The sequence below is a fragment of the Protopterus annectens genome, chromosome 8.part0 (assembly GCF_019279795.1).
Source record: "Protopterus annectens isolate FY-2018-M chromosome 8.part0, PAN1.0, whole genome shotgun sequence".
NCBI classification, from domain to species: domain Eukaryota; kingdom Metazoa; phylum Chordata; order Ceratodontiformes; family Protopteridae; genus Protopterus; species Protopterus annectens.
The window spans coordinates 805,747,321-805,772,921 of record NC_056741.1 but is presented as its reverse complement, the minus strand read 5'-3'; the positions used below and the strand labels follow the sequence as shown (position 1 = coordinate 805,772,921).

Here is a 25,601-nt window from a genome sequence, read left to right as displayed (position 1 = left end):
AAGTTTATTGGTTAGAAGGTGCTGCATTACTTGTGGATACATTTTTCTAAAATTTTGGAGTGGAGATAGTATGAATATAGGTATGTAGTTGGGAGAGTTCTAAGGAGGGGCCCTCTTTATGGAAAAGAATAACGTAGAAGATTTTCCATATTTTGAGTACATACTGTTCAATAGATTTATTGATCAGCATTGATACTGGGAAGCAGGTGATTGCTGCAAATTTGAGGTAGTAATTTGGTGGTTTGTTGGCAGCCAAAGTTGTAGGTTTTAGTTTGGACAGCAATTTCTTAATTTTTACCTGTTTGGATGGGTTGAAGGGAGAATGAGGTATGGAGTCACTGGAGGGAGGAAGAGTGATTTGATGTGTGCTGTTTTTGGTTTTATATGTGAGAGAATGGAGTTTAAAACAAAATAAGTTAAACTAGGAAGGTATACTTTCCTCTGAGTTTTTGGAATTTGGGGATGGGTTGGAAGTTTGCCCTGGATAGATAAGGTGTTTGATAGAACTTCAAAATATTTGTGGGTTGTGCTGATGCTTGTACTGCATGGATATATAGTAGGTATTTTTGTCTGTTCTGGTTTGTTTGTTGTTTTTTTCGTAAACATTTCTTAAGTGGTGGTAGTTGTCAAGGAAGGCTTTGGTTTTGTTTGTGTTGTTACCAGAGTTTATCTCTTTGTTTAAGTAGGTGTTTGGTTTCTTTAGTAAGCCATGGGCAGTACTTAGATTTAGATCTTGTGTGTCTTATAGGGGCTAGTGTGTTTAGTATATTGAGAAATTTGTTGTTGAGATATTCGACTGCAGCACTTAAGGGAGGTATTTTAATGGGGACTTATTTTAATGGGGACTTACTACAGTTATGGAGTAATTTGTTTAAAGGTGTCTGTGGAGAAATGTTTATCGGGTATTTGTACGTATGTTGTAGGTTTTGTGGTTGAGTAACTTGTGCCTTACAAGTAAGGTTGGTAGGTGGTTTGCTTTGGCTGTCTGGTAGACAACCTGAGTGATTAATGAGAGTTTATTGGTTAGAGTCCAGTCTACAATAGACTGTTTGCTGCTGTTTTTGTCATTTCTAATGGGAGTATGTATCAGTTGGGTGAAACCTTTTAAATTTATGTAATTAGAGGGGTTTTCAGAGGAATAGGTTTGCCAATTGGTATTAAAATCTCCAACTGTGATTGTTTCTTGATTTTAAATGTAGCAGAGTCCCATGAAAGCAGGTTTTCTATAGTTGAGGGGTTATTATTTGGTGGGATGTATACTGCTGTTAGGATGATATGTTGATTTTTTGGCAAGAGGCTAGAAGTTCAGTGTCCTCTAGCTTTGGGACTTCTACTTGAAGTTTCTCGAAGTTGAGAGAGCCCTTGTGAATAATTGCTACACCTCTGCCTCTTTTTTTTGTTGTCCTGTCTTGTCTAAGGATATTATAGCCATTAGGTAAGATCTCATTATTGCTTTGAGGGTTAAGCCAGGTTTCAGTTGAGAGCAGTGTCCGGGGTATACAGGTTTAGTAGACTTCTGAGGTTTACATATTTGTTGGTTAGTATAGGTGCGTTTGGGTTACTATTTATGATGGTTGTGTTTTGTGAGTTGGACCAGGGTTAGGGTGTACGTCTCCGCATAATTGAAGGTTAGTTTTTTTTTTTTTCTGAGATATTGGGGGTAATGTTTAATGGATGTTGGGGTTGAAGTGAGGTAATTGAAGGACTAGGAGAATGGAGGTAACTATATGAGAATAGGTCCGTTTTGATGGAGTTATAAATTTGGGGTGCTATTTAAAAGTTTGCATGAATAGTATTGAGGGACTGTGGTTGTGCAGGTGGGTGAAGTAGCTAATGCCACGGTTGGGTGTGGTGAGGAAGCGAGCAAAGAGAATTAGTGGGCAGAATAAGATGTGAAAGATCTGTTTGACTTTTGGGTTTGGTGTAGGGGAAGTGGTGGCAAGAGATAAGGATGATTGGTACAAGAGTCTTCTATAGGAGGGGATGGGAATGGGAGGCTGTACTAATTGGCAATATGGAAAAGTGGTGTGCGAGAGTATGATTGGGTGTTTCATAGTTGGTGGGTGTGGTTTGCTAAATGAAATTAATATAGGGTGGGTGGGAATGGGAGTAGGGGAGCGGAGTGAGTCCAAGTATAGCAAATGGTGAATGGAACGAGAGCCAATAAGAAAAGCAACCAGGCAGGCAGCGGAGGATGTTGTAACGAAGAGAAGAGGGAAAACATTCTGAGCACTTTGAAGAAAGAAGTAACTAGGAGAAGTCTGTGGCCTACATAGCTTACAGTGGATAAGAGGAAACAAGAAGTGTGCTAAGTACCACTAGAGGGGAAATAAAGGAAGCTATTAGAGTACTAGGTGGTAGGGAAGAGGGTAAATGGCAAAGGAAGAGAGCACAGGATTACATAAGGTAAGGTAAAGTCAGGGGGAAGAGTTTGTTGCTGAGAGGGTTATGCAAAGAAGGATGTAGAATGGGGTGGTGATGTACAAGCAGCTGTTACTTAAGCAGGGCAGGATAACAATTTAAAGGAACTACATTATGTACATTCACTTTTAGACCATACTTTTTTTCAGTAAGGTATGTACATATATTCACTCTCTTTCTTTGACTTTTTTGGTAGATGTTCAGGACCCCAGCGACTGCGGTTTTACTGTGTCATGCAGGCAAATGTTGTCCTTGCAAATTGTGTCAAAGCAGAGGTTAGGGAAAGGGACAGTAGTGGGGAATGTAGGAAAACAGGTAAGCCTTTTTAGCAGACCTAGGCTCGCTTGGCAGTTGTACATCACCAGTCACCACGAAAGAAAAATGTTGTACGATATATAGCAGTATATGTGAAGTATGTTTACTAATTTTAATACAGGTTTGATTACTTTTGTATTAATGTAAATTTGTCTGTGTTACAAGTGATAATTCAATAAAGGTGTTGAAAAAAATACCAAGTGAAATAAAGCTGACACATGACAAAATATAGTCAGGCAAAGCTATGGAGATGGTGTTACAGCAACTTTTCTTCATCTGACCGAGCAGAATCAGATGCATTACTGCATAAGACATATGTCCGATTGTGGTAAAAATAGTGGCCGCAGTAAAGCCAATAGCCACACTAATGGTGCTTGATTCACAAATCACTAAGTTCTCCATTTACAGACAGTCCCCCTGTCCAGCAGTAATAGCTAGTTTATTGGCCATGCAAATCTCAGATCTCGGACTGTAGTAAAAGAAAAATAGCCAAGCTGTATTTCAGCCTCTGCTTTATGAAAACGCACAGTTGCTAACTATCCCCCACAGTCCTTATCTGTTTGGGTGATGAGAGTAATTTGTACACATCAGATGTTCAGCTGTAATAAAATATAATAAATGTAAAAGAGCGCACAGAATATTTCAGACACCATTGCATATAAAGAATAAAAACATGGCTACTAAAGGTGATTAAAGTAAAAAATTAAACCACAGGATAGGGAACGTTAAATAGAAAAGTAAAATCTACGAGTTCTTAAAGCTGAAAATTGAATAAATGAATTAATAATTTAAAAAGTGGTGTTAAAACCTAAAAGATAAGCACTTTCAGGTACATAACTACACCCTTCATCAGATCTAGTAACTTCTCTTCAGTGTAAGAATTTAAAAGTCTGCATCAACCAGTCACTGTTCAGTGTTTCATTCTCTACCCTCTCAGGGTGGGTTGGAGAAGAAGGCATGAGTTAAGATCAGGAGGTGTGTCTTAAGTAATTTGCAAATCCAATGCATCTGAGCTGTTTGTGTTCTTAAAACAGATGTTACCACCTCCTGGATCTGTTAATACAACTTGTAACACTGAAAAGAAAAAATTATGACTAGCATTTAGAGCAATATGTTTCATTAAAGGATTTTTCGTATCTCTCAAGCATATGTCACCTATGTGCTTAGAAATCCTTTCTTTCAGCTGCCTATTTGTTTTACCAACATAAAACGATGTACACTGCTGGCAGTAGGCAATATAAATTAATGTTTTTGGTTTTAGTCAGTATAACCATTCAGTCTCTATGCTCTTCAGTAGTCGGATGTACAAAAGCTTGCCTTTCCTAGATATATCTACAGGAAGTGCATAGTCTGCAGGGAAACGTGCCCTGTCTATTTATCAAAGGCTGATCTGTTTTCAGCCATTTACGATTCTTGCCATTTTTGAATGCGAAATACTAGTAATACGAACATCAATGCTTAAACTTTTCCAGTTGTCTCTCTTATGTTGCAGACATAATGGACATCAAGTTAGCATAACTCTTGTCTTCATCTGAAGTTCAGTATTTGCAACCAACATCTGAATCGTTCATAACCTTCTCAAGAGTAAAAAGGTTTCCCCATAGTGTTCTTAAGCTGTTCAACCTCTCCTAATTTGTCCATAACATCCTTCTTATAACCTCTCCATAAGAAACATGAGGTAGAGTTCTGTTATCATTGGGTATTTCTTCATTTATTTGTATATAATCTTGAATGTCTAAGTAATTGACCTTTGAGCACATTTATCATAAATATGATGTGGGTGCATACTGGTACAATCTAGAAAACTGTTCCTTTTGCATTCCTTATGATGAAGAACAGCTGTCGTAATACTTCCTCCTTCATCCGAGCATGCAGTAGCATCCAGAAAACAACTGTTCATTTGAATACTGCATAGTGAATCTTAAAAAGTCCGTAGTGGATTCTAAATATGTCACAAACCTTTTCAGATCTTGTAAACTGCCTTGCCGTAAAACCTAGATGCCGTCAACACATTTCTTGTAATCTTTTATGAGTTAAAAACTCGTTATTGGCAAACACGTGATTGTTTTCCCAATCAGTTAGCACAAGGCCAATAAATATCATCTTCATATAAAAACAGATTGTTCAATATCAGTTCCAGTAAAAGACAGAAGATCCACATTGTCCTTATAGTTATGTACATTGTGTTGTAAAAAAATTAATTGCTGTTATGCCAGAAGTATTTGATATCGCAGTGAACAAGCTATGAACATCCAAGGTAACCATAAAGAAGAAATCAAAGCCATGCAGTGAAGCAGTACATTCATGTAATGTCTCAAGGTACTGTTTTAGTATCTCTTAACACTGTTGGTGCAGACTTGGAAACCTGTTTTAGTTGTCATTCAATGTATATTGATATAGGTTCATTGTCCGTCCTTCACTGTTCACTATAGGTTGCATAGGTGGATCCTTGTTCTTGTGTATCTTAGGGAGACCTTTTAATATACAGAACACTTTAGTATATGGAACAATTGGACTAGGCACAAACAAAAACTCTGCGTCTCATCCAATGTACGACACTTCAATAAATCAAAGTCTGTCATGTATCGCCTTAATCATTCTTTTCAACTAAAACATTCACCAATTCAAAAGTAGCTGTATCAGACACAAGTTCCCTCGTTTTCTTACCATACACAAGAGTCCATAAGCACAATGGCATCTCCTTTATCAGCTGGGCAGATCTTGATGTTTTCCTGCAATTCTTGTATGGCTTGTTTCTCCTATGGTAATAAATTATGAAAGCAGAATCTGCATTCACTCAGAGCCTTGGAAATTTGAGACTCTCGGACTTTATAAAAAGTGTCCACGATAGGATTATTCTGAGGGATGAAGGTGCTGGATTTCTTATGAGGGACGACACCCACCCCAGTCATGTTCCCATAAATATCTTTAAGCATTGTGTTCCTACAAAAAAGTTTCAAACCAATCACGACATCACTTGAAGAAAATTGTGGCAGGAATAAAGAGTAGACCTTTGCTCAGAACACTTAACTGAGTCTCAGAACATGTTCGCTTAAGTTTGCAACCAAATCCCACAACTCCGCACATGGACCATTTATCCTTCTATTGACATCTTCTTGCCTTTGCTGACAGAGCGCGTCACTCTGTCCATCCTGTCCTGCTTGACTGGTAGGGGGTCATGACAAAACACTGCTGTCTTTGTGTCTAGGTCCTAAATCCACCTGTCCAGCTAGATCCATCACCTTGCTACTCAGAATTTCCCTTGTATTGGTATGGCAGAGGTACCAGCCTGTGTATTTACAGAGGGAGTCTGTTTTATTGGAGTGCCTTTCTTGGAAACTTTATCCGGTGTTACAAAGGTAGATGCCTGAGTGACTTCATCTCTTCATTCCCACTCTCTGCATTCAGTGTCACCGTAGGCCAAGAAAAAAATTCTACCCTTTTAAAATCCAGGTAATCTCACATTAATTTTTTGTCCTTTTTTTTTTTCCTAGTATCAAATGCTGAAGCATTCATGTAAAGCTCCTCCATTTTACTAAGATAAACATATTCTGTGAACTTGGATTCTGATTTTTTGCTGTGTTTCAACCACTGACTTAAAATCCTTCTCTCTCTTTGTATAATGCTCTATCAATAATCTGATGCAAGTAAAGCCAAGTTTCAACATTTGCCATTTCTTAAGCAATTCTGGATAGACATTCCCAAAAGTCGGTATCACAAGCATCCTCATCCCTCTAGGAATTACCTTGTGAAATAAACAGGCTTCCATATGTAGGTGCTGCCATTGCAGTCTTTTGAGTTTATACAGTGAGTTCTCAAAAGCTCTGAACTTTGAGAGAAAAACCTCCATGTCATGGAGCACCATCTTCCAATCTTGGCCTCAGCAATGGATTGCTCATTAAAGTAGTAACATCTCTCCTATGTATATTCCTTGTCTTAGTAACGGGATGATGATCCAACTCTGTTATCCATAGTTGTACTCTCAGCCATGTGTAGTCAATGTCTTGAACCAAAAAAGTTGTATACAAAGAATAAAAACACTGCTACTAAAGGTGGATAAAGTAAAGGATAAAGTAAAAAAAATAAAACCACAGAATAGTGAACGTTATCACAACCACCACGGCAAGGAGAATAAAAAATTAAAACATACGATGGACTCTTGAGGTCTTAAAATGGATTCATAGGTTCATACTAGGCTATCTGCCGTAGGGCATTTATAAGCCTAGCCAGAATGTGTTTGGCTTTCGCCACCCATTTTAAATTAATTTTGCTATGCCCTTTTTCGAGGTTAGTATACTGTGCCTCTGTCTAACAGTGACACAGAAGTGATACCCGGGGTAAACCTACGATCTCCCATCCACTCATCAAGATTCCACTTGAAGAGAGCCAATGAGGGACTCTGCCTAACCTGGACTGCGATTTTATTCCAGAGTGAAGGGAGCCTCTGGGTTATGAATCTGTCCCTTCAGCATGTCCTACTTATTTCAGTGCTGAGGTTCAAGTCTCTCGAGCACGTAGCTCGATGGGATTTGGATTTTCTGAGGTGCAGCATGTCCATTAATTCCGGGTTGGACATGGCTTTATACGTCAGGCACAGATTGCCTCTGAGCAGGCGGTATGCCACTGAGTAGAGCTGGAGTTTCTTTAACCAGGCAGCAGTATGGCATCTGTTTGAGCCCTTTGATCCTCTTGGTGAGGTACTTTTGGGGTCTTTCCAGTTGCTGCAGGTGTCTGGTAAGGTACATCCCAAAAGGGGCATTGTACTCAATTATGGGCCTGATGAGGGATGAGTAAAGAGGCACGATGACCTCCCCTGATCTAGATGTGAATCCCTTCATGATTAGGTGGGCTATATAAAATGTTTTTCTAACCACTTTGGCCACATGGTTGTCAAATGAGAGATTGCTATCAACTTGGGTCCCCAGGTCCCTAATTACTTTTGTACTTAATGGATTACCACCTATGTGGTAATTTGTGGGCACTTTGTTTTTGCCAAAGTGGACAGTCATCTGCGAACCTGGTCAGCTACAGTCCTTCCGTGTTGGCCTGTACCTCCGAGAAATATATACCGAACAAGAGAGGTCCCAGGACTGAGCCTTGTGGGACGCCACTTGTAACTGGTTTGGAGTCTGACATGGCTCCAGCAGTTCTAATCATGTGGGTTCTGTCCTTGAGCCAGTTTGCAACCCATCTAGTAACATAGGGGTTTATATTTAAGCTGGTGAGCTTATCTATAATGCCTGAGTGGGGTATTGTATAGAAGGCTTTTGCGAGGTCCAGGTAGGCTGTGTGGACCACCTTCCCCTAGTCAATGGCCTTGGTGACTGTTTCAAAGAAATCGACCAGGTTTAAGAGGCAGGATCTGCCCTTAACAAAGCCGAACTGGGTAGGATCCAGTGTCTGTAGGTCCCCAATGTCTTTATTTATGAGGTCCATGATGATCCTTTCCATAGCTTTGCAGACCAAGCTAGTCAGGCTTATGGGGCGATAGTTTCCAGGATATGTTGAGGCACCACCTTTGTGGAGAGGGACCACTGTTGCTGTACTCTACTCTTTGGGTACATATCCTGTAGTAAGGCTGAGATTGAACAGTAGTTTTATGTTTGGGTTTAGCTCTTCTTGGAGTTCATGTAGGACGCAGCTCGGGACACCGTCTGGTCCCATTGATGCTGTGTTTTCTGCTTTGGAGAGGGCGGCTCTTACCTGAGCATCTGAGATGTCAGGGGGGCAGCACTCTGCTGGGATAGATATTTGCCCTTTTGGTGGGGAGGGGGGGAGAAGTTTGCACTGAACCTGTCAGCTAGGATGTTGGCAATGTCTGTGGGTTTGGTCTATCTTTTGTCATTTTGGACTAATTCTGAGCATATCTGGGAATTCCCACCCAGGTTCCTAACATAACTAAAGAAAGCCTTGTGATTTATCCTTAGTGTCCTGTGCGATTCTTTTTCTCCCGAAGCTGGCCTTGGACGATTTTATGAGTGCCTGTAGTTTTTTGCTAATACTGATCAGAGATGCCTTCCCTTTTTGGGATTTTGCTGTATCATGTAGTAGCTTCCTCCTTCTATTGTATAGTTTGTTTATGGCTGGGGTCCACCAGACAGGATGTCTGCCTTTGGAGGATTGGGTCTTGGTTTTATTTGGGATTGCATGATCCATGCATTCCTGAAGGTGTTCATAGAATGCAAAGGATTATGCGGTCTGGGCCGTATTTTCCACAGGCCCGGGGGGCTTTGAAGGATTCCACCTCCGTTTTGAGGAGTGTGAAATTTTCTTTAGAGAAGTTTTTTACTGTGGTTTTGTGGGCAGAGGGTGGGGTCTGGATGTGAATTTCCAGTGAGATTAGTTTATGGTCTGATCTTACCAGTGAGGGATACACTTCTGTTCTGGAGCATAGAGTCCCCATGTTGGCAATGAACAGGTCCAGTATGTTTTCCTCTCTTGTGGGAGTGGTAACAAGTTGTTCCATAGCATTTGAGTTTATAAATTCTAGGAACCTTTGGGCTAGGGTGTTGGAGCTAGAGTAATGCTCCCAGTCTATGTTTGGGTAGTTGAAGTCACCTAATATAATGGTGTTTGGAGAGACCTTCATATTTTCCAGTGTTCTCAGGAAGGCCGAGTGGGGTTCCTGGGTTTGGGAGGGTGGTCTGTAGCAGGCTATAAACTGGAAGGCAGTTTTACCCACTGTTAGTTTTACATGGATAGTCTCTGATGCTTCGTGCTGTGTCACCAACCTGGAGGTGTGGGTATCTTTGATGAATATTGATACTCCCCCTCCTTTTGTGGTTCAGTCCAAGTTTTGGGGCCGAAAAGCATGGTATGAGGTATAACCTGGTAGTGCTGGGGTGCTCTTGGGAGCCTTGAACCAGGTTTCTGTTACTGCACAGATATTGATGTTCTCCATGCTAAGGAGTTTCGAGTGCGTGCATCTTGAGGTTTAGACTTCTGGCGTTGAGTAGCATTACTCTTAGTTTCTTATCACTTTTGATACCTATGGAGGTGGTTTGTCTTTTGAGCCTTGCCTAAAAAAAGGCACTATGGGAGTAGCAAGAGCCTTTGCCAATATCCAAAAGCCCAGGGGTGACAGGTGCAAGCCGTCCCTAGCGAAGCATCGTGGCTTGTCGAGCATGTCATCCCAGGCTGACAGGCATTGGATCCCCTTTGAATGACACCAATACTTAAGCCAATTGTTGAAATTGATCATCTTGTCTTCATATTGTGGCATCATTCTTGGTGAGGGTAAGATGCTACTCAAGGTCAGGGTCATACCGGCCTGGGCTACATGCTCAGAGCTCCTCTATGTCTCTTCATGTAGTCCAGGGAGGTACGTCTCAGGTCATTCACACCAGCATGGACAATGACTGAGTCATATTTGTACTTGCCTTGGAGTGACCTGAGTGCTTGTGTTATGTGGCGGATCCTAGCGCCCGACAGGCAGCTCACTGTGACCTTCTCCTTGTTCAGCCTGGTGAGCGGGACGTCAGTGTGCCTGACGATAGTCACCTATTACAAGTGTATCAAGTGCGTTGTTTAGCCTTAAGGACTGGGACTGTTCGGCACACTGGTTTTGTGATGGAGGTTGAAACGCTGAACTGTGATTGGTTGATGCTGACTTTTAAATTACATTGAGGAGAAAGTTAATAGAGCTGATGAAGGGTGCAGCTATGTATCTGAAAGCGCATATCTTTTAGTTTTAACACCAGTTTTTAGTTGCTCGTTTATTAAATTTCTGTTTTAACTCAGTTTGTAGTATATCAACTATCCCTGATTTTTTGCCTCCTATTTTTCCTCTGTTCTTCATAAAAGTATGGTTTCTTGACGAGCCATTGTGGATTGCAGTCACTAAATGATGAGTTATTACACAAAGCTATAAAAGAACTGCATGCACAAAAATGTTGCAACCTCTGTATCGTCTGCATCGTGTTCTACTTCACCTCAGTACATATCTTTTAGAAAGCACCAACACTATGTGGAAGGTTCTCAGCTGTCACCTGACGGTCACCCCATAAAAATAGTGAGTTGTTTTTTCTCATTTGATCTTCACAGTAGCTGTGTTAAATTGCTCGTATAGTATGTTTACATTCATTTTTTTATGTAAAGTATAATGTGCATATACATATGCACACTTACATGTGCACACCCACCCTTGTTTTCTCACATTGTGTTTCAAATGTTCAGAAACGGTCGCATCTCAAAGGTTCATAAATTCTTACCTTTTACTGGCAAGGGGGCCATAGATGATCAGGCATATCACCCAGTGTTAGTGAGAGACTGTGTCCCCTTCTAAAGCACCTTTCTCCACATATCTATATAAAAAAAAAAGTTAACATGTATGTTTGGTCAAGAGTACACACCTTTGCACACCACTGCTGTTTGTTTACATTTTCTCCATCTTTCTAGCACATGCTCCCAAATCAATACCTCTCTCTAATGGTCTACATGAATATTTCTTGGGCCCAACAGTCTTATCGGTCTTTGCTGTCCTGCAGTGCATCTGCTCCTCCATGTAGTTAACAGTAGTGCTACTTACCCGGTAAATTTCTGTATTAATTGCTTACAGCCCTTTGCTGATTCATTTTGAATTCTAGTGATAGAGGCCTGCTGCACAGTGTAGTATCTTAAATGCACTGTTCTGCTTCCAGACTAGATCTGTGCATTCAAGTTAATGTAATTTTATTCCTTGTGTCACAGCTGGTTTGGGCACTGTTCATAAAAGTTTGAGCACGGCGGAGTACGGCTGGTATGCGGTATAAATGCATAGCAAATACTTTTGCAATTTATAGAAAATTTCTTACACTGTTGCCTTACTCCATTCTGTATGCTTATATACTCAAAAGTACGCCATCCACACAACGCACATGACCAAACCTCAGAGTGTAGGTCTGCAATATGACTTTCAACATAAGGGTGCCAAGCTTAACATTGCTAGACCAATGACTGAAACTCTGTCGTTGTTGGTTAGTGTGCATTTCTTGGAATGCTTATCTAAAGATCATGATTATACCGTCTTTGATTTGTATTTTGTGTGTGTGGTGTTATATATGCGAGTAATATTTTTCATGGAATCACAAGTGATTGGAAAATTGATATAAAACACATTTCATAGAAAATTTCATATATAATGAACACTGCCAATTTTTTTGTTTGCTGAGGGGCAAGCCACCTGTACCTGCCATGTTAAAGGCTTTGCCCCCACCTCCCCTTTTACTTGAGTATACTAATTCCATGTTTACACAACTGCAAAGAAAAGGGTACACCATACAAAGTGAATCACTGCTGGCACACAAACCTCTGGACAGGGGGATAAAGCATGTGGGTGGGCATTAGCACTGTACAACCGCTGTGTTAGATTAGTCTTGTTCCTGCAATCTAAAGATCCCAAACTGCACCAGCAATGATTTTATATGTAGCCGTCTACACTTTTCTCTTAAATTATAATTCAGCCGAAACCTGCTTTCAATGAAATGGGTTTTCAGTCGAATTTGGACTGTCTTTTGTCTCTCTGTTGGTGCAGGTATGTAATTTTTTTTTCTGTATGATCACATTATAGATGGTGTATCAGCAGGACTATTTATTTGCAAGACAAAGACACCATGATTTCTTTCTTCAAAAACATTGTCTAATAACAAACATAATTTCAAATTCCATTTGTATACAAAGTTATGTGATGCATCATTAGATCAAAAGTATCCGATGTCAGCCAGATTGTCAAAAAATGAAATGAAAAAAGCCATATCAAAATCCACCTAACCAAAAGCATAAAAATAAAATAAAGTGTAACCCCCATACCAAAGCATAAAAATAAAATAAATGTGTAACCCCCATACCAAAAATCTTTATACTAGCCTACTTTATGTGAAGAATCGCTCTAATCTTTTTTGGTGTCTTTCTTTAACTGTATATAAAATTGCAAAGAATCTTTCTTTGAACCCAGATTTTTTAAAAGCTGCAAGATCAAAATCAATGTTTGTTCTGTTCTGTCAGGCAAGTTGTTTTTGTGAAATAGTCAAGAAATCCCCCATTGTCTTGCCAATTCCACTGCAAGAAAAATGGGCTGTAGGGTGTGTCAGATATTGTCGAAAGAGGTCATTTAAAGTGGACTGACATGTATTGTTTATTCAATGCTTAATCTGACCAACATAAAGTCCACCACTTGTGCAAATCACAGTTTGCATTTAATACTGCTGTAGGTGATAAGGTTTTGGACGTCCTAAGTCTTTCAGGTGTTTACTGAATAAAAAAAAAAGTTTTTCAGACTCTTTGGCACTGTATAGAATTTGCACAATGGCAACATCCTTTAGAAGGTTCAGTAGATAAAGACTCTCTAAAATGAAGCAAGTGGGCTTTTTTTTAAATTTTGATAAAAGTTGTGGTAGATTTTTCTCCTCTCCTCCACGTCGTCATACAGTGTGATCGTACCACTGTGCTGAAAAATGTTCACTTCTAAGCAAAGACCAATGTCTATTCGGAGTTTGTTTTTATTTAAACTATTGGTACCAGATGAAATAATGGTGTACCACCAATACCTTGTTATAATTCTTTGTAATATTATAATACTTATAACTGCTGGGAATAAACCTCTCCTGCATTGTTTGTCTCATGTGATGTCTCTGTTTATTATTTAGTAACTGCAGTCCTCAATGATTTGCCCGAAAACTGCAAAATTTGTGAGGGGAAGGACCAGAAGTATGAGGCAAAAATCTGGGCATTCTGTGAAATTATCAACAATTGAGATGTTTCCTTAGCCATATGCATCTTTGTTTACACTGTTTAGTAGGAAGGCAGAAATGGGATGGGGGTATAGAAGACAAGTACATTCTGTTGTAACTGCTATGTTGTGTTTTGGTGAACTTTAGTTTCGGAAGCGATGTTTGTAGCATAAGTAATTTAAAATACCACTGTCCACATCTTTGAATTACAGTACTGAATGTCTTTGAATTGTAAGGCAGATGTACTTTCCATTTTATAGTTTGAATGCGGGGATGTCACATTTTTTAGATGTTTTCCATTTAATAAAACAAGCCTGTTGCATTTTTTCTCCTTTCAGTGTTTAGAATAGGAAAATAATGTATATATTTATTAAAAGGACTCACATTTATGTTCTTAGCTCCCTGTGGAATCCTCAGGATGCTCCAAATGAAGGAGAGGTTGTTTCTGGTTCTAAGCTGATCAGTTATCTAAATCCAGCTGTTACAAGTGGACCAAAAGTCATACTGCTTTTTCTCCAGGAGAAGGTAAAGAACACATTTTTCTTTCTACCATGGTAGAACCCTGTTGGTCACCAGGATTGTTTGTAGTTTCTTAGAAAATGTCCATGGAGTGAAGGCTGACACTTGCAGCAACACTCTCATTTGGCTCATACAGGATTTATTTTGTCTGTTTTTGCTTTCTTGCTGTCATGTGTTAATGAGGAAATATGTTGTAGACATACCATATGCTAAAAAATGTCTCTTGATTGTAATAAAAAATCACATTCAAGTAGTGGTGCTTTTTGCTTTGCAAGATCCAATTTTCTTGTACTTGTCTTGGTTACCATTGATAAATTGACGTCATCATTATTTAAGTTTTCTGTTTCAATGTGGTATATTGTAACAGCAATCTAGCTTTCAGTGTATCGGAAAGTACAGCTGTGTAAGCTGAACTTGCTATAACAGTACATGTTCGAATGATCACTGCTAGGCTATATGGGTTATATCCTGCTAAGGATAAAATAAATGGCTCAAATTCGAGATGAGCTGACTAAAATACAAGTTTGAGTGCAAAGCCCTTCAAAGCTTCCTGCCAGCATAGAGAAGGGAGGCTGAGTTCTGAAAGGACAGTGCCAGGAATAACAAAAATAAGTGTCCACACCCTGGTGTAAACACATCAGAAAGGGGAATGGAGGGAGGGAGTAGCTACTACAGCAGTGGTCACTTGAACATTATTTTTATGGTAGGTTTACCTTGAACCACTTTACGGTGTTCTTCATATTGATCACTGCTGCAGTAGCCTTAGCTTTATGGGTAGATTATCATAGCTAACTATATTTGGGAGGAGGAACGAGAATGTTCCTAGAAAAGGTTGCGGTACATGTAAAGAAGTAATCAAGCTTCTAGTGCTTTGTAAAAGTATGTACACAGGACCAAGTAACAGCTGCTAGAATACTTCTAGAATCCAGTCCTTTCCAAAAAAAGACCTAAATGAAGAAAAGGCCCCGGCAGAGTGAGCCTTGATCCTGCCTGCAATAGATTTGTCATGAGCCTTAGGCAACCATGTGGAAACTGTCTGCTTTGACAAAGGGTTGTCCCTTCTTACCTTCACAATAAATGAACAATTGATCAGAAGATTTGAAAGATTTGGTTGTCAAGATAGTACCTGAGCTGTCTGTGGACATTCAAGGTATGTAGTTTTCCTTTCTCCCTCATTTTTAGATTCAGTAAAGAAAATGGAGAGGTGGATAGTTTGGCTTTAACTGTACTGTGATACCACTTTAGGCATAAAAGGATTAGTTCTCAAAGAAACTTTGTCCGTATAGAAAATGAGAAAAGGTTAACTCACCATGAGAACTTGCGACTCTGATACTCTTCTTGCAGAGGTCGAAGCAATCTGTAAAACTGTTCCATGTTAAGAACCTAGCTGGTTCAGATGGAGAAGTGTTAACTCCTCTATCATAAAATTAAGATCCCAAGGAGAGGCTACCATTTTACTTGGATTCCTCTTATACAAAATCCCTTTGAAAAACATTGTGTCATGAGACTGCCTTGAAAGAGGAGGATCCATGGGCAAACATGCTAAAATGGCTGGTGAATGAACCTTGACAGATGAATAAGAAAAGTCGTAGGATAGTAACTTGCACAAGTACTGCAAAGCCAGGGAACAACCAGCTGTGAATGGGTGCTGGTTATATTGTTGGCACCAACTAGAAAACCTTTTCAGTTTGCTAGCATATGATTTTCTAGGAGCAGGCTTTCTTGCCTCCGTTAGTACCTGCTGCATGCCCTTAGAAAACAAGTGTCTAAAAGGAGTTGAGACATTATCATCCAGGCAGTTACTTTAAAATGATTGATGTCAGGGTGGGTGTTCCTTTGTGAGTAGATACATTCTGAGAGGAAGCTTGTGGTAATTGCCTCTGGCCTTTTACAAAAGAAGGGAGAACTGTGGTTGCCTGGGCCAAAAGGGAAACGGAACAATGATCTTGGGGGATTCCTTCTGAATATTCAGAAATAACCTGTATGTTAGCATAAAAGGTGGATAGGCATTCGGGAACATTCCTGTCCAAAGAAAAGGCACTTGTCTTCCAGGCCTTCTTGAATGGAGTTCTGGAACAGGAGGCAAAGGGGTCTACTTGAGGAACATCCCACAGATGGATCAAATCTTGAAAGACCTCCCTGATCTAGTTTCAGTCCGTGAGAGTCTACCTTGGTCCTGCTTAGATTGTCTTTTGCACAATTTTGTTCTGATGGAATGTCGGATGTCTGTAGAGTTTGTAGAGTAAATTGCACTGTGAAGTTTTATCCCAAGCTAACACAGTTAGTCTGCAAAGGGTGCTTCTGGTTAGTTCTAATAGGGATACTCTTGGTATTTGTTACCCCATCAGCACAGTTTGAAATGTATGCCAACACTACCTCAGTGTATTCATCATTGTTCAGATGCTGATTCACTGTGGCTGCCTCCGTGAACCTATCCCAGTTGGTTCTTTGCAGTCTTGGAGAGCCTCCATAGCCCCCTTGGGCCATACCCTTATTTGTTTCTTTTGTGGGTTTCTCTCTAACTAGTACAGGTTTGTAAGCTGCCGATGGCAAGATAGTATAACAGTCAGAGTTTCCCATTTGTAAGTTGCACTGCCTTATAAGCTTTCTTTAAGTTTTTGTACACCTTGCCCAAGGTATTCACATCCCCTGCAGGAATATCCACATACTGATGGTAGTGCGAGTACTTTTTCAGATCTGCTTTATTAAGGTCACCAGCTGTCATGTGTACAAAGTCAGGATATTTGCTCTGCAGTTCACCCATTTTATTGGATAATTTATTTAGAGCCTCAGTGGTATTGGCACTAGGAGGGATATACACCACTGTTACACTGACCCCATTTAGCTCCCTGGGCAAGTAAAATGGTATAGATTTAATGGACAGGAACTCTTAAGTTCTCACAGCAGTGTGATAGTGCAACAACTGTAAAAATCGTACTATTTTGTTTCATAGCTGTAGACTCCACCTCCTCTGGCCTTTCCACCTATTGGTATGTTTTCTATCTGCACGAAACAGCTTTCAATTCTCTAGGTTTACTGCACTAGCATATATCTGGTCATGCAGCTACATCTCCGTAATCAAAAATAAACAAGCATTTCTCATCTTGTTCTTGTTGGAGAGTTCCAGTCTCAAGAAGTCCATCTTGCTATCCATTGATCTCACATTAGCTTGCAGTGTAGTTGGTAGTACAGGCCTGTAGGGGTTTGCTTTTTAACTTTACATCAGTACCTGCTGTGCAACCTCTTTTCCTTGTTCTCTGAGATCTTTCTCTTTTTTTCTTGTTTAGCATATTCCAGAAACCTATTCTACTAGTTTCAGGCACTTTAAAGTGTGAAGAGTTAAAATGCCCAGCTGTTGTAGCTCTCTGCAAGTAGTAGGCCCTAGATACTGTGCAGACTTCAAGGCATCCAACCAGCAACATGTAGATGTGGACTGTTTTAATTTTGTAACTTCTGTCTACAATGTTATTGTACCTTCAATTGGAAGTGCAAAAACTGATTTTTTTTTTTTCGAGATTTTCTGTGAAAAAGAAGACAACATATGCAGTTTCTTCCATCTCTTTCAACTTTCTGGTTAAAAGCCTGCATTTGTGCTTGTTTTCCCTCCTTTCCTGTAACTTAGTCTAGTCCACATACAGATTTGCTGTGTCTAAGACTGTCTCAGCACCCCCCCAAGCCTTTCTGTGTTGGAGGGAAGCCTTCTAGCTTATCAGTGGGAGTGGTAAGCACTAGGTAGTCCTGGCCCAGAAGTTGTAGTTTATTGGCCGTTTGGACAGTTTTTCCATCTCTCTCAACTTTCTGGTTTAAAAGTCTGTTTCCCGCCCTTTTCTGTAACTAGTCTTGTCCAGATACAGACTTGCTGTATCCAGGACTGTTTGTAAGCTTCTGAGTGGTGCCAGAGTCTGCTCTTCAAATTTTCCTTTAGATCTACTAGTTCTCTTCTCTCCTGCACTTATACTACCTTCAGCACTAAATGTTCTACAAGGAAACAGATCCAGTACTTATCAATCCCCACCCCTCCAGGCATGTCTAAAGGTCAGTTCCCTCTGCTTTCTTCTATTAACCTGGTGAACTTGGGCATCCTGAGGCAATGTAGCAACTGCCTCATGTACACAGACCACTCTCTCTTCTTGCCTTCCAACACTCAAACTTTCGAGAGATGCACTTTATATATCCAAACTAGAAGCCACACACTCTCCAGCCAAGACCGGAATAGTTGGTCAAGAGGAGAAAGTCAACACTTTCACCACACCACATGGAACACATAGCCCCCCCAGAACCAGCACTGCCTTCACATAAAAACACAAACCACACACCCACCTTTGTGGAGGCTCTCAAAAAATCTCCCCAAACAGCAGACACCTCCAAGGCAGAAACCCACTCTTATCATCACAACACTAATCACGAGAGACAACTCCTAAACAAGTGTGCCACTCAATTAAAGCCCCTAAGGCAAAGCAGCATGCCCAACACAATACTCATAGGTGACTCGATAGTGAGGCACACTGATGTCCCACTCATTAGGTTGAATAAGGAGAAAGTAACAGTCGGCTGCCTGTCCGGTGCCAGGATCAGAGACACATCGCATGCACTCGGTCTCTCAACAACCAGTACAAATATGACTGTCATTGTACATGAGTGTAAATGACCTGAGACGTACCTCCCTGGACTATATGAAAAGAGACCTGGAGGAGCTCTTGGATTATGTAGCCTAGGCGAGTATGACCCTAGCCCTGAGCAGCATCCTACCATCACCCAGAATGATACCACAATACAAACAGAAAATGATTGAGTTCAAGAATTGGCTAAGTTTCTGGTGCAACTCTAAGGGGATCCAGTATCGGTCTGCCTGGGATGACATGATTGACAGACCTCGATGTTTTGCCGGAGATGGCCTGCATCTGTCACCCCTGGGCTTCTGGATACTGGCCAAGGCTCTTGCCACCTCTATAGTGTCTTTTTTAGTTGGTGTTCCAAAGACCAAATTACCACTGTAACAGCTACAAACAAATGCAATCTGAGGGTCATGCTGCTAAACGCTAGAAGTCTAAATCTCAATGCACTTGCTTGAAGCACTCCTTAAAATGGAGAACCTTGACTTTTGCGCTGAAACAGAGACCTGGTTCAAGGCAGCAGAAAGCACCCCTGCACTACCGGGCTATAACTCATTCCACACCTTTCGGCCCCAGAACTTGGACCGAAACTCCAAAGGCAGTGGTGTTTCCATATTCCTAAAGTTTGTGCACACCTCCAGACTGGTAGCCCAACATAACACATCAGAGATACTTACTTCAGGTGCAGCTAACATTGGGTAAGACGGCGATTTCAGGTCGTAGCCTGCTGTAAGACCCCAACTATGTCCCAAGACTTGCACTCCACGTTCCTAAGCACCATGGAGAATATTAGGGTTCAACCGTGTACACAAATGCATGGATCTCGCCATACCTAATAGAACCAAGACGCTCTCTTTCAAAAAAAGGAAGCCACTGTGGTGGTCCCTGCCATAAACAAACTCTACAACAGAAGGAGGAATCTGATGAGTCCCAAGACTGGAAAAACTCCATCAGCCTCAACAAAAAGTTGAGACCCCTCATCAAATCCTCTAAAGCTAGCTATGAAAACAGAATTACAGCAGGTAGTAAAGACCACCACAGGGCCTTCTCCACTGCAATACCCAGATTTGCTCTGAGCTACTGCACAATGGTACCTCCTATATCAAACCAACAGATATTGCCAGTATAATGATGCAGATTCAGTGCCAACTTTACCCCCCCCCCCCCCCGGACCAATCACAATTCAGTAGATTGCCAGGCACCCAGTATTACTGCTGCACAGGTTAAAACAGCACTGTCCAAAGCCAAGAATACAGCTTCTTTGGGATCTGACAATATCCCTGGTTGTGTTCTACATGAACTACATAGTAAACTGGAACCTCACCTCTGTGCCCTGTTCAGTCACAGCCTCCCCTCAGGCTTTGTCCCTACCGAATGGCGCACTGCTACAGCCATCCCTCTCCACAAAGGAGGAGTGAATACAAACCCTGGGAACTAGTGCCCCATTAGCCTGATGAGTCTGATATCCAAAGCTATGGAACGCACCATCATGGACCTAATAAACAAGGATATAGGGAATCTCTAAACTCTGGATCCCACACAGTTTGGTTTTGTGAAGGGTAGATCGTGCCTGCTCCAACTTGCTTGACTTCTTAGTCACCAGAGCTGTGAATGAAGGCAAGGTAGTTCATACAGCCTACCTTGATTTGGCCAAGGGTTTTGATACCATTCCCCACTCAAGAATTATAGAAAAACTCATTAAGCTTGGCATCAACCCCTATATCACAAGGTGGGTTGCAAACTGGCTCACAGAACCCACAGTGTGTAAGTAGCTGACTCCAAGTCAGACTGCTGACTAGGCACGAGTGGAGTCCAACAGGGTTCAGTCCTGGGTCCTCTCCTGTTTGATATCTACTTCTCTGAATGCCACACCAACACAAAGGGACTTTGGCTGACAAGTTTGCAGATGACTGCAAGTTGGGAGCCATTATCTCCCCAAGTGATGATGACATCCTATAGAATGGCCTCCCTGAGACAAGTGACTGATGTCAGAACCATGGCTTTAAGCTCCATGCCAAAAGTGTCGCCATCCCCTTTGGGGAAAATCCGGTTCCCATGAATTACCACATTGATGGTAGTCCACTGAACACAGAAGGCGTTCTAAGAGATCTGGGAACACAGGTTGACAGAAACCTCTTTTGATCACCACATTGCCACTGTGGTCAGAAAGTCCTTCTGTGTGGTACATCTCATTACTAAGGGTTTTGCATCCAGGAAGAAAGAGGTCATTGTCTCCCTCTACTCTTCCCTCGTTAGGCCAATCATAGAGTACAATGCTCCATTTGGCATTTACCTCACTAGACACCTGCAACAACTGGAGAGGCCGCAAAAGTACCTCACAAAGAGGATACTAGGCCTTAAACACTTGTCCTATAGACTCCAACTCCCGACATTTCTCTCTTCTATCGCCTACTTAGGGGAGATCTCTGCTTGACTTACAAAGCCATGTCTGACCCAGCTCTGTTAGAAATGCTACATCTAAAGAAATCCCAATCCCTCTGCACCACACGCTCCAGAGAACTCTGCTTCATTACTAACCTTAACAGAACGTGCTATGGAACAGACTTCCCCATACATGTCAAGCAAAGCACCTGACTGACCCACTTCAAGGGAAATTTTGAGTGGATGGAAAACAGAAAATTCACCCTGGGGATAACTCCAGTGGCTGTACTCGACAGACACTGGGAACTAAGGTCGGGTGGCACAGTGCCAGGGTAATCCTATGGGCTAGGCTTGTAAAGGCCCCAGGGCCATTAGCCTAGTACACACCTATGAACCTATATCTCTAGAATGAGCTGACACAGCCACACATGGTACCGCCTTTTTTTTTTTTTTTTTTTTGTAATTGGAGCTGGACACTTTTGTGACCACTTTTGGTGCAGTGGATACTTCAAAGGGTAAGGGGGAGAACTGATAATGCCATCCAGACGGATAAAAACCCTGAGAGATGCCTGAAAGTCTGAATAAGGATGTGATGATGAGCATCTTTTAGGTCTGGTGTTACCAGGAAACTTTGAACGAGAAAGAAGTAACAGGTTGTCTTGTGACATCATTTTGAATTTTGGCACTGTCACAAACTGTTTTAGTAAAATATTCACAACTGGTCTCCAAGCATTTTCCCTTTTGGCACTAAAAACATTTTTTCTTTAATAAAGCTTCTTTTCCCACCTGGGAAGGTTCTCCTTCCATCACTTCTTGGACAGCATGTGATGAAGAACAGGAGGAAACGAGTCTGATCTGCAGGATGAGGAATGACCCTTTGGAAAGAAGGAATTTCCTCTCTCTGCCATGTGTAACCCTGTTGAATTATTGTCAGAACCCAGACAATCTGTTGCCAGAGACAAAAATGGAAATTCAGACTTGCACGAAAAGAGTAGGGGCTAGGGTGGGAGGGGGTCGCAGGGTCTCTTGATCATTCAAACTGTGTCCTTGGTTTTGAGAGGTTTGAGACTTCTTTTTGGGACTCCTTGCCCCTTAAATGTTTCTTTACATGAATTTTGTCGAGACTGTTTGTTCTGTTTTTTGCCAAATTTAGATGATGAAGAAAATCCCTTGGACAATTTGGAAAAGGATAGCTGAAGAATCTTAAGAGGTTCCCTGGATCAGCTTGCCTCTCATGTGTTTTGATCACCTCTGTAGTAGAGTGGCCAAACACTTGATCTCCATCAACTTCGAATTCAATGTCTCATTTTTTAAATCATCTGGGAAGATCTGAGAATGCAGCCAAGCAGACCTCCTTAAAATAATGCCAGTTGCCATAGCCTTGGAAGATATGGAAGAAGTATCAACAATCATCGACACTGCAAACGATGAGTAGTGGCTTGTGCAAAAGAAGAAAATAAGTTATTTAATGCAGTTTTTTCTTCACAAGAAATGCTCAATAAAATTTTCCTCATACTTTTACAATATGTCCGAACAAACTTTAACATATGAACCTGCTGATTTAGAAAATTCTGAAAATCAACATTGCAGAAGTATACGCTTTTCCCCATATGTATCTATGTATTTTTCATCCTTAAGCCTTATGACTGGAATTAAATTAGCAGCAGTGGAGTCGCCTAAGGCTATTGTTGCTCAGTTTTTTATGCCTTTTAGGGACAGCTGGCTGACTGTCAGGAGATTTACAGGCTGTAAAATGCACAGCCTCCAAAGCAGACAGGACCAGGTGGAATGGGTGTAGGTTCTAGAAAATCCTTTTATAACCATTCCTTGTGTTTTCTAATGGACTGAGAAGTCTGTGTTCTCCCACTGAAACACTGGCACAGTGTAACAATGGTCTCGGAGAAAGAGAAACCCGTACAGGAAGAATCAGAAACTGAGCTCTTCTGAGTGAATCAGAAATCTGAGGGCAAAACTCTGGATCCTTCCCTGCATCTTTCTGGTCAGATTCCGAATTTGAGTCTCTTTAGGAAAAGCGTCATCCCTCTTTCTTTTACCAGAAACTACAAGAATTAATAGCTTGAATTAAACCCGGAGTCATTCCCAGGAAACTATTCCTATCCACAGAAATTTGGGAATAGATACATGTTTGGTTTTGTTTCCTTCACTTATGGCAGCCGCTGCTTCTCCAGGGATGTGCACAGCATTCTGACATAACAGTAAAACCTTCCCTGTTCTCTCTCCCAGGACTGACAGGTGGCTGTCCCTCGTCTACGGAGGGGACTCCAGCATCCACAGAGGTCATGGCTAACTTCTGGTCCATAGTGGCTGTAGGTGCTACATCTGAGGGATTCAGGGCAAAAGATGAGTGGTCTGAGGTACAGCAAATGGCCACAGCACAGTCATCCACCAGATGCAAATGGCTAGCCTGCTATGGTGGCAAAGGCTGTTTGCTTAACTTTTCTTTTTGTGGCTGAAAGGAGGACAGACCATGGGACCAACAGTTTGTTCCTTGGTCAAGCCAAAAATGATGCCTCTTTCCCAAGGAAGACTAGCAGCAAATGCTGGTCAAACTACCAGTTAACAAAAGGTTTTTTTTTTTGACAGGAAAAAAAAAAACATAGTAAACTGTTTAAAACAATTTAAGCACAAATTCTCCACAGAAAATGTTCTCATTTAGTTTACACAACTTTTAAAACCAACAGAAAGAAAGAGTGCTCTACAGTCTCTAGACAGTCCATTAAACACAACAATGTATTTCTACACTGTGCTATTTCTTGGTGTTAATTTGCACTGATATTTACTCTTGTACATTTCGGATATCATTATTGCTTGGTGTTTTTGAAGCTCTTCTTCTCAGGGTATCTCTAAAAATGGGCAGTAATCCAGTCACTTTCCCAGTAAACAAACTCCAAATAAAAATAAATACTGGAAGATTTATTTGTTTAGCCAATCAATCTGTATTCTGCACTTTCAACGTAAATGTCCAGAAATCATCTTCTGTAGGTTGGTTAGCAGCATTTATAAATGCAACAAATAACCAAAACAAGTATTTAGCAACTATAAGTCTGTTATAGTGGTAGTGTAAATAGCAACACTAATGAAATAATTTATAACTGAATTGTTAGCTTCTTTTTGAACTGACAGCTCTGTATTCTGCACTGCAGTACTTCTGTACTCCATTTTGTCTTGACAGTTCATGTCTTGTACATTCTCTCTGTAGCTTGCACAGATTTCCTTGGTCTTGAAACCTTAAACTGTAACTATAATTCATAAAAACAATGTTATTAGTCCAGATAGCCGAATCTTTAAATGTCTCCTTATTGTCTGTATATACCTCTGTAAGGTCATTCTGATGTACACAACAGAAATGCTGTTTAGAGAAACAGTTCTACAATTCTTTCAGTGTTTGACTCTACGGTTCACTGACTGCTGTACTTTCCACTGAAGCTGCATAAAAAAATATAGGCCTGCTTGAAAATGAATGCATTTCCAAACCTTTTCAAAGAAAGTTAGAATTTATCTTGCATAAGTACAACACTTAGATGGATAGCTGCAGTATCTTTCTACCTTTTACTTCCTCATTCTGACTTTCCTTATGCTTGGTCAAACCCTGTAGGTACTTGAAGCTGTTGGCCTGTTCAACAAGCTTCTTCTGAGCTGCCATCACGACTGTCTTGCCTGTACTCAGCTTCATCTCCTGTGGTTTCAGTTTTCCATTCCAGTCCCCTATCAGTTTCTGAAGTTCCTGTTCAGTTTGCTTGTAATGCTGCATTGTCTACAGGTTGTAACTGTGTTCCACCCTCAAGACTTGTTTGCTAATGTACTTCACCATTATGAACAGTAAATAGAGGGCTCAGAGCCGAACCCTGTTTTACACCCACTCTTGCTGGGGACCACTCTTTTTTGAGTTTGAACACTGTTTTCAATTGTTATTGGGTTCTTGTACATGACCTGCACTAGTTCTACCAATGTCTTTGGGGCCTCATACTATCACAGGACTGCTCAAATCCACCTTCTTGGGGCCTTCTCGTGTAATTTGTCTAATGCCCATTTGCATTTTTTCCTCCTCTCCAACTATATGCCTTGCTGCAAACATTGGGACTGTTTTGATGCATCCTTATCAGAATCTGAGCTGCTTCTCTCCTGATTTACTTTCAGCGGCTGAGTATTGGGTTATTATTCATCCTTTCCTTACACTCCTTCATTGTGTCAGGACTGTTATTCCAGTTCAGAGGTAGGAATGGGGAGATTTTTCTGTCCCACAACAGGAGGTAAGTAATTTTTTCCCCCTTGTTATGTCTACATGAAGACTGAAGTTCAGTAAAGAGTTGAGCAGATCCCAAGATGCTTTTAAGAAGTGTTTTCTATGGATGAGTTCTAATGATCAGTAATAATGCAATGATTTTGTAGTTCTATAGAATTACTGCCTGGTTCTGAAGAGCTTTAGTTTAGGTTTTTGAGGTAAGCATTAAAGTTTTATTGCTGATGTACCGAGTAATCCGAAGTCTAATTTGAACGTCCTGCTGCAAGTGTGAAGGAATTGATTAGCTGAGTACTATGATGTCTATTTACAGAGCAATATGATGAGATGGGATAATCGGGGAAGCTTGATAATGAAAATGGAAAATAATGATGATTAAGCAAG

The 25,601-nt window shown here is 40.9% G+C and overlaps 1 protein-coding gene across 1 annotated transcript in view; it reads left to right on the top strand.

Annotated features, from left to right (window-relative positions):
• ATP6AP1 (ATPase H+ transporting accessory protein 1) overlaps positions 1 to 25,601 on the top strand; it is a gene marked incomplete in the record, with an annotated part of 333,375 nt that overhangs the window by 13,443 nt on the left and 294,331 nt on the right. The window contains 1 exon segment of the mRNA XM_044080269.1: positions 13,841 to 13,967. Within this exon segment, the coding sequence (XP_043936204.1) occupies positions 13,841 to 13,967 (127 nt within the window).